The sequence below is a fragment of the Colossoma macropomum genome, unplaced genomic scaffold, assembly GCF_904425465.1.
Source record: "Colossoma macropomum unplaced genomic scaffold, Colossoma_macropomum, whole genome shotgun sequence".
In the NCBI taxonomy this organism is placed as follows: Eukaryota; Metazoa; Chordata; class Actinopteri; order Characiformes; family Serrasalmidae; genus Colossoma; species Colossoma macropomum.
In genome coordinates, this window is record NW_023494785.1 from 26,494,183 (window position 1) to 26,502,640 (window position 8,458).

Below are 8,458 nucleotides of genomic sequence, written 5' to 3' on the forward strand. Positions count from 1 at the left end.
CAACTTCAACCTAAACAAGTCTTAAATGTACAACTTAAAAGGGTATAATATTAATTGATTAAGAAAAACTTGTTATAACATTGTTTTTCCCAAGCACTGTGTAAAATTATGGGGCATCAAGAGAGATAAAAATCTGGCTTGTAAAAATCTGTGTTACCATCTAAAAGTTCCTGAGGCCAGATGATGTCCAGCAGCAGTCCTCAATGGAGAGCAACTGCTCAAAGCACCTCAAAAATTTGGTCTACCTCCGTGGAGAGTTAAGTTACAACTGTAATCTAACACATCTGATCCAGGTGATTCAGGCCTTCAGGAGCATCTTGATCTGAGCTGGGTCTTTTGGTACAACATTCTCTGGGGCAGTAAATCACCAGGACCAGGGTTGGGCACGACTTAATACAGTTACTCAAACATTGGTAGATCTTCTTTCCATAATTACAAGGGTGCAACCTCAGTTGTTCTAAAGGTTCGTGTGGACACAGCACTAAGATTCATCTTTGTTCATGTGGGCACCAATGGCAGAGTCTGTGATGGTGGAGAATGCAACAAGAGCAACCTTGGGAAAGCTAGACAAACATTTACCATCCAGGACCATGTCACCACTTAACAGAGACCAGGATTTTCAACTACTGGTTACTTTTTCACATTTATGTGACTACATTTTATAATTTGTAGAATAACCATAATCCACCATTGTTTTTTCCTCCAGGAGCCACACAAAGTCCTGATGTCACTGCAGAATTACTATCAGTAGCTTTGGTGCAGTTTAGACTTTAACGTGTTTAAACCTGACCGAGTCACATGTATTTTTAAACTCCAATGATGTTACCTCTTAGTTTAAAGCGCACGTGGAGTTTAAACTATACTGAATTGATGTCTTCACCTGATTTTGCTGAGGTTTAAGGCAAAAACAACTGTAATTAAAGCATGTTTGATGACATATTTTAGCATTCCATTATTAATCCTACATACCCTCCACCATATGTTGTATGCTTCAGGCAAGCCTATGTTATTTAATTAAATATACTTAAATTAATGGCAGAAATTTTAATGTAGGTTATCTGTACAAACATGCAAAAAAGACACATCGAGAAGAAGCCAATCAGGTTGATGTGTAGATTTCATTTAATACATATTAAGGAGACAAAGATCTACTTAATTTCCAAAAAGAACAGACTGCGGCAAGACTAGGGACAAAGGACAGGCTATGAGATTTTCAGAAATGGGTGTGTTATAGGCTGATGGCTGATGCTGAACGTTTAACATTAGGCCATAAAGTTTTAATAATTTTAGTAAAAGAAAAACTTAAAAACCTTAAGTTATTAACTCGTACAATAGAATCATTGGCTGCAGTATAATGCACTCATAATAAAAAGAAACTCACAGATCCATTCATCTTGAACTAGTTTGTCTTTCAGATTTGCTTCCTTACCTCAGAAACACCACTTTGTACTGTCTTAGTATATTCTGTGCTTCTTTTGCTGATGAGCCATTTTTCCTTAGAAAAGTAGGCACGGTACTGCTCCAGGCATTTTTGTTTGTAAGTGTAAATAAATTGAAATTGTCAGTGAAATGAAACTGAAACATAACTAGCTAACCCCTAGGACTACAACTGCAACAGCCGCACTTAGGGGTGAAGCTGTATCATGACTTGTTTTAGAGAATGATAAACTGCATTTTTATTATTGAAACGTATCAAGCCTACTACTTTTTTCTGTATTTCAGAGATATGTGTCTATGGTTGAGGAGTTCAAGGGCCACCATGTTGCCCTCCAGGGGCTGCTAGTGGCCAGCGAGCTGCACAATGAAGAACACTGCTCTTCTCTGTAAACGTCACGCATCGTTTTGCATGTCATTCAGAAGATGTTTTGACATAACCTGTTGTATCTCAGCTTTGCAAAGTTCTCTGTTCCAAAGGCTCATACCTTTCAATGTGTCAGCAACATATTTTCCAAACGTGTCATTTGGATCCACTTCTGATGGCTGCTGCAGACATTTAAGTATGCTATTACAAATGTCCATTCTTGTGGCATCGCTCTCATCAATATTTGCTTTTCGTTTTCTTTGTCTTGGTGCTGGTGCTTCAGGGGTTGTACAGGAGTCACTGGTGCTTGGTATAGCACCATCTTCGAGCTCCTCCTCACACTCGTCCTTCTGCAAAAATGAAGTGTTTAGTAGTACACGTATCCAATTTATATACACAGAATAGTAATAAGGACTGGAAATGTCTGTAAGCTATACATTCGGCTGCTTTGAGAAGACAAGCTGTTCTTGGATGCATTAACAGCGTTTAAATGAAACTTCATAAAGATGCCAGTTATGGACCTCGTCTGCATGGATGGGATTGCCTACTCACCAAACATGTCTTCAAAATCGTGCTGTGTTTCATATTGTCCTGGACTGGTCTTGTTCTAAGTACATCCCTCAGGAACAGCATTCTGTTGAAGTGAACCCAGCGTGGCACATACACAGCATCTGTAGCAGTTCCAGACTGCAGTGAGGCTTCCGCTTTCTTGGCTTCTCGGTTGAAAACGGTTCTCATGCTATGAAATTTCTCTTTAATATCTGTGCCTGTTAATAAAGTTAGCTTACATTAGTTGACTAAAATCAAAAGACTACCGTGGACCACCTTTCTTTCCTTTTTCTCCCCTTTATCCATACTCTATGGTATGGTATGCTATGGTTTCCACAAGGTAGATGAAAATACAATAGATAATTATGATTTTCCCGTTTTCTGGCAGCAGTAGGTCAAGATTTATGTCGGGTGTTTAACTTTTTATCTCAAAACAAGGACCTACTGTGTAAAATACTACTTATTTTGAAGACAGGTTGATTTATGTAGAAATAATGGCTGATTCTATTATAAATTTGACTTATCATCTCGAAATGTTGACATATTACATTGAAATAAGGAGTTATTACATTTTAAGAAAGTATTTCAAGATCAAGGTTAGCTCAAGGTTTTAAGAAAATCCATCACTGTGGGTCATTACTGTGACAGAGGTGGGCGATAGAGCAAAAAGTAATACTATATGTTTTTCATGGTACACGATGTGTCACAATATTTACTTTTTTCCGACATTTGATAAGTTAAAACAGAAAAAGTAGTGCCAAATTGTAAAAATACTATCAAAAACTATGAATCCAGTTTCTTGTATTCAACATTTAACACGCTGTGCTGCGACTAAATATGCTCTCTTTTAATCAAATATGCAGTTGGGAAGTGATTTTTCAACACTGGCGATCCACGATATGTTCAGAAAAGCATACTGTGACACACTGTGATGTAATTCGTCACGATAACGACAGAGGTAAATACTGTCATACTGTCCAGCTCCGTGTGACATAAATCAGATTTTCTAGAAGTCACTGTAATAAGTCAAGATGGACACGCAATCAAAACATGGAGAAAATACGTCAGTATTCTGACATAACAAGTCAACATGTTGACATACAACTGCCAGAAAGAGAGAAGGACATTGAAGCATCCGGCCTGAACTGAAGGGACAGGGCTTTCACAGTTCTGTGAAAGATGAGGCTGTGGAGGATAATTACGGCTGTATTTGTTTCCTCGCTCATCGTGTCCTAGAAGCTCAGCAAGTTCATCCAGGACCGCATCTCGGTCTCCTCTTCTGTAGTAGTTTTCATCCTTCGGATCCCAAAGCACTCTCCGCGCTGTGTAAATAACAGGGGTCGCCAGGAGAAGAGAAAATGAAAAGCTTATCCGTACATCACGAACAAAGCAGGCTAATAAAACGAACCAAACGCGGCAGCTGTTCAAACAACTTTAAACGCTAGCTGGCTAAATCGGTTAGAAGTAAATCAGCAGAAACCCACGTTCAGCTTCGTTCACTAACGCCTGTTTACTGTTACTGTTACGGCTTACGTGATTCACACAATGAAAATCAGCTTACCAACCTTGCATGAAGTCGATCAAAAGGATCTCCTTCTCAACCGTCCAGCAAACCATCTTGTTTAATTTTCCTGACCATTGGGACCGGGAGTCGATTCCAAAGAGTCGACTCTCAGAGTCCAGGCATGTGTGAATCGAGTTTCGACTCCAGAGCTTTGAAACCGCACAGTAAAGGCCGTCCGTCTCTCTACAACACACAGGACTGGCTGTGTTTTCTGTTTGGACAAAGAACAGATGGATGGATAGACGGACAGACAGACAGGGAGAGAGACAGAGAGACAGACAGACAGACAGATAGATAGATAGATAGATAGATAGATAGATAGATAACGCCCGCGCTGAAACGTTTACCGACAGAGTAAACTCACATACACTTAAGCTAATTTTAGCCCGATAGTCAGTCTTAGCTCTCCAAACTGCCTTGCTAAGGTCAAATAGCTAAACTCTATTGTGTGTCTCTAAAGTACTGAGGTGAAAGCATATAAGTTAATATAAGATTATTCATTCATAAAATAAATTATAATAATACATTATGTATGTAATACTGTACTTTTGCCAGGTCCCTCTCCGCTGTGACTGTTTGAAGAGAAAATTGTGTGGAATCGACTCCATCGATTCCAGTCACTTTGAACCAGAATCGACTCTAAAATTTCTGGAATCGAACATCCTATTGATTCAGTGTCGGTTGAAGATTACGTTTAACGTGATCACGTGGCTCGCTGCTGCTGTTTTTATTGGTCATTTCATGAAACCGGTTTCACAACGTTGAAGGGTTTCAGCGGAATTTCCACTGATTGCAAGGGAGTTGCAGGAGGCTTTTTCATTATGCAACGTAACTGAAATCTGACATTCAAGTTTCAACTAAAGTGAATGTATATTTCAATGTGAGATTGTAAGAAGTACTTGTATTTATGTTGAAATAAAAGAGCATTATGGGTAAACATATTGCAAGTGATGCAAATTTCCATAGAGCTACATACTTCTACAATGTTGTCCATGTATGCATGTATTACCATCTTTGTCATTCATGTTAGTGTAGTACCCAAGTGTGCCCACTCTTGAACTTGGTGGGCCAAAGGGTTTAGTGATTTAACTGCCAGAAAGACTAAACAGACAGGTAAAAAGGTGTTTTTTAAAGTTGACAAATGTAACATAGACAACAGAATTCATTATATAAAATACCCTCATTCTTTCAGTGTGGAGGGTAAGGTTAAAGCAACTTTCTGGCCAACCAAATCAAACTATCTCCCCAGCCAACAATGGCCCACACCCCACAGCCAGCCTTGCTCTATAGCCCATGTCAAACACTAGGCTAATGACAAAATCCCATCTGGCCCACAGAAGTATTTTAACATTTCAAATATTTGTAATATTTTAAGGTCTACACCAACTGCTTGTTTTACTGCTCAAGATTTTGCATATTTTGAATAAATGGCCAGCTCAAGTTATAGCACACTTAAAATGAAATAAAGCCTTTTCCTCTGGCCCACAGATCTGTTAAGACTATTTAATATGGCCCATCTAGTGGTTGAGTGACACCGCTGCTCCATAGTTAATGTTAACTGTCCAAGTTTACCGTTATGCTCTCATACAACCACTAACGGAATTCTTGCAGCAATAGTCATTTTTCATAAAGGAATAAATTACACACCAGTTGTCAGATGTTGTGCCAGTATTTAACTGTTTAGTGCCACCATCAAGTGTAACTTTGGAAAGGCAGCATCGACAGCCGCAGAAAATACCACAGGTCTAATAGGGACCACACTAAATGGACAGTGTTTACATCGTTTTCTACAAAGATAATGCTTCAAAAGGCAAACCGTTAACGTCAGCTAAAGAACCACCAACATGTACTTGGAATGAACCAATTTTATTGAAAATGCTAGAAGGAATAAGAGCACCCTCTCCCTTCCCACACTCATTTAATTTAATCTTCCTCTTCGTCGTCAGCACCACCAGCACCTCCCTGGCCCTTCTTGGCGTTCTTCCTCTTCACACGGCCTGGACGGCCACCTCCGTATGGTGAGCGCAGTGAGAAGTCGATGTGCTTCTGACTGTCCAGCCTCACCACGAATGAGGGAATGTTCACCACCTGCTTACGCACACTGCAGAGCAACAAGAAACAGAGTGAGGATCTTTGAAGAATATTCAAAACTGAGACCTGACCCTACAAAGACCCACCACCTATAGATGGGATTTGATCATTTACTGCTTTCACTCCTGAGGCCTCATTCACGAGGAATTCGTGACACCACAGACAATCTGACAGCATGATTTAATCATTGGCCATGAGAGAAAGTATTACCCATTAAAACATGTGCCCAAACATTACCTTTCACCACAGCGTCTTGTGTGCAAAGCACCCCGGTCCATCGCCAGCTTTGGGCTCTGGGCACTTTTATGGGCAAAGGTATACGGCTTAACCACCGAATTGACCTTGCAGAAATTTCACACACACTCCGCAGGGGAGCTAATACAGCAAAAGCTAACAAGAGAGGAAGCAAAACCTCAATAGAAGAATCTACAGAGTTTGTAAGATTTCTACAGATGGAAGTGCATTCTCTGGAGTCAGAGGCAAAGTTACAGTGCGTAATTTGTCTACCTGCAGCTTTCTAATTAAAGTTCCTTACCGGATGTGCCTCTGGCGGATGAGGACACGGGCATGGTGGATACTCTTGGCCAGGCCCAGCTTGAAGACCTGAGTTTGCAGCCTCCTTTCCAAGAAATCCTCCACTTTCAGGCCCAGAATGTAATCCAGCTTCATCTTACCCTCATCCAGCACACCGATACGCACCAGTCGTCTCAGAAGAGCATTACCTACACAGAAATTGTTACAACCATGTGGGTAAGAGGAAAGCCAGCATGAACACAGTAAACCTGAAATACATCCCTCATGCTTACAGCACAGCATCAAAATGGCCTCATTCACGAGGAATTCATGGCATCACAGACAATCTGAATAGTACTTTAAATCATAGGCCACATACTAACAGAAGGTACACGTCACTAAACGTGTAAATTCTATTGAGTAGATGTAGTTAGGACATACCCTCGAAGAGACGCTTGGGGTCCTTCTCATCCAGGGTGAGCAGCTCTCGGGCAGCCTTGCGGATTTTAGCCAGTGTGAACTTCACCCTCCACACCTCACGCTTGTTCCTCAGCCCATACTCGCCTATCAGAAGCAAACCAATTAGACCAATCCACTTTTGACTACACACTCAGGCAACCAAGAACAGACCTCTGTTTCTCACCAATGAGTTTCAGCTCCTGGTCGAGACGGGACTTCTCAAAGGGTCGGCGGGGGGTCACATAAGTCTTGCGACAAACCCAACTCCTGGCAACGGGCATGGTGAGTTAGTAACGCCTGCAAAAGAAAAAGCCCAACAAATGTGGTGAGACATGCAGCCTTTAATAAGGCATCTTAATTGAACTGTATGAAAACACTATTTAGCAAGATTTGTAAAACCAAGTAGTATAGCCTCAGATTGACTATCCCAAAAGGTGAGCAAAGACACTCATCCATGCACTGTAGTAACAAGTACTGAGTAATGTTGCCAAAATCCAGTTAGCATTTTTAAGCAAAGAAGCTCAAGTTGTCCCATCTATTCCCATCTTTAAGATCCTCTGGGAGTTATAAGTGCTAAACCTCCAAAGCGAAGCAGTAGCAGAGCAGTCTGGGCACTGTCTCCAAAATAAAGTCAGCTACTACTACTACGCACTTTACTATATACAGCCTGTATTACATATATTAATTAAATTAAGAAAAGCATATTAAGCCTCTGTAGTCAGTAATTACTCCATGTTCACTAGCGTTCATTTTTAGTCAGGTCAGCACACAAACCCAGCAAAACCTATAAATAATCAAGCTAACGAAAGCCACATAACTAACGTAAGAGCAACGTTAATACCTTAGTCATGTATGTAACCATATATTCAAATTCCTGTAAGTAAAAGGTGAACTATGATTCACACTGTGGCTGTTAGCATGTTTCACATGTCTGGCAGGCCTGTTAGACCACGCTGCTCTGCAAATGGCGCTCGTGCACATTTCAGACCCCAACACGCGCCACTCGCTGAGCGAACCGGCGCTCTAAAACCTTCAAAAACTATTACTATCTTAGGTCTAATGTTTAACTGTGACCGACAAAAAACTGCGCACACGACAAGGAAGACTGGCGTTAATAAGCCAGTGCAACAGTACCCGACTCCTTCAGGCTCGGAAAGAAAAGAGACCGAACGGAAGTGAAGTGGGTTTATATAGGAGCGGGACAAACTACACTACCCACAAAGCGCTGCGGGCGAATGACGACAAAGACCATAGACAATCGATGAGCAAGACTGGTTGACTACAAAATCGATGGTGCCTCCTGCTGGACGGTGCTACTGGAAAGCTTCTATGCTGTAAAAGTAAACGAACTGTCCGCTTTATTAGAGACCCCCCCTCGTACGTCCACTCATTGACCACACGAGGTCCACATATATAGGAGTACGATTCACAGTTGATGCACAGTTTGTCAGTCACTCTGTATTCATCACCGATAACTTTTT

General features: G+C 41.1%; 2 protein-coding genes across 3 annotated transcripts; both read right to left on the reverse strand.

Annotated features, from left to right (window-relative positions):
• Nucleotides 1-1,090: 1,090 nt before the first annotated feature.
• Nucleotides 1,091-4,016, reverse strand: LOC118820458. Of its 2 annotated transcripts, none has more exons than XM_036588826.1 (4): nt 3,916-4,016; nt 3,553-3,672; nt 2,354-2,472; nt 1,091-2,151 (listed from the first exon to the last, which is right to left on the reverse strand). In XM_036588826.1, the coding sequence occupies exons 1-4, from the start codon at nt 3,965-3,967 to the stop codon at nt 1,831-1,833; spliced, it is 612 nt and encodes a 203-aa protein (XP_036444719.1). In that variant the 5' UTR covers nt 3,968-4,016; the 3' UTR covers nt 1,091-1,830. The 2 variants fall into 2 exon arrangements, with proteins under 2 accessions (XP_036444719.1, XP_036444711.1); XM_036588818.1 differs by having other exon boundaries at nt 1,095-2,151; nt 2,354-2,568.
• Nucleotides 4,017-5,761: 1,745 nt separating this feature from the next.
• On the reverse strand, nt 5,762-8,192 carry rps9 (ribosomal protein S9). The gene is made up of 5 exons (XM_036588836.1): nt 8,112-8,192; nt 7,162-7,274; nt 6,960-7,082; nt 6,541-6,727; nt 5,762-6,015 (listed from the first exon to the last, which is right to left on the reverse strand). Exons 2-5 carry the CDS (start codon nt 7,256-7,258, stop codon nt 5,838-5,840), a joined length of 585 nt encoding a protein of 194 aa, XP_036444729.1. The 5' UTR covers nt 7,259-7,274; nt 8,112-8,192; the 3' UTR covers nt 5,762-5,837.
• Nucleotides 8,193-8,458: the final 266 nt, after the last annotated feature.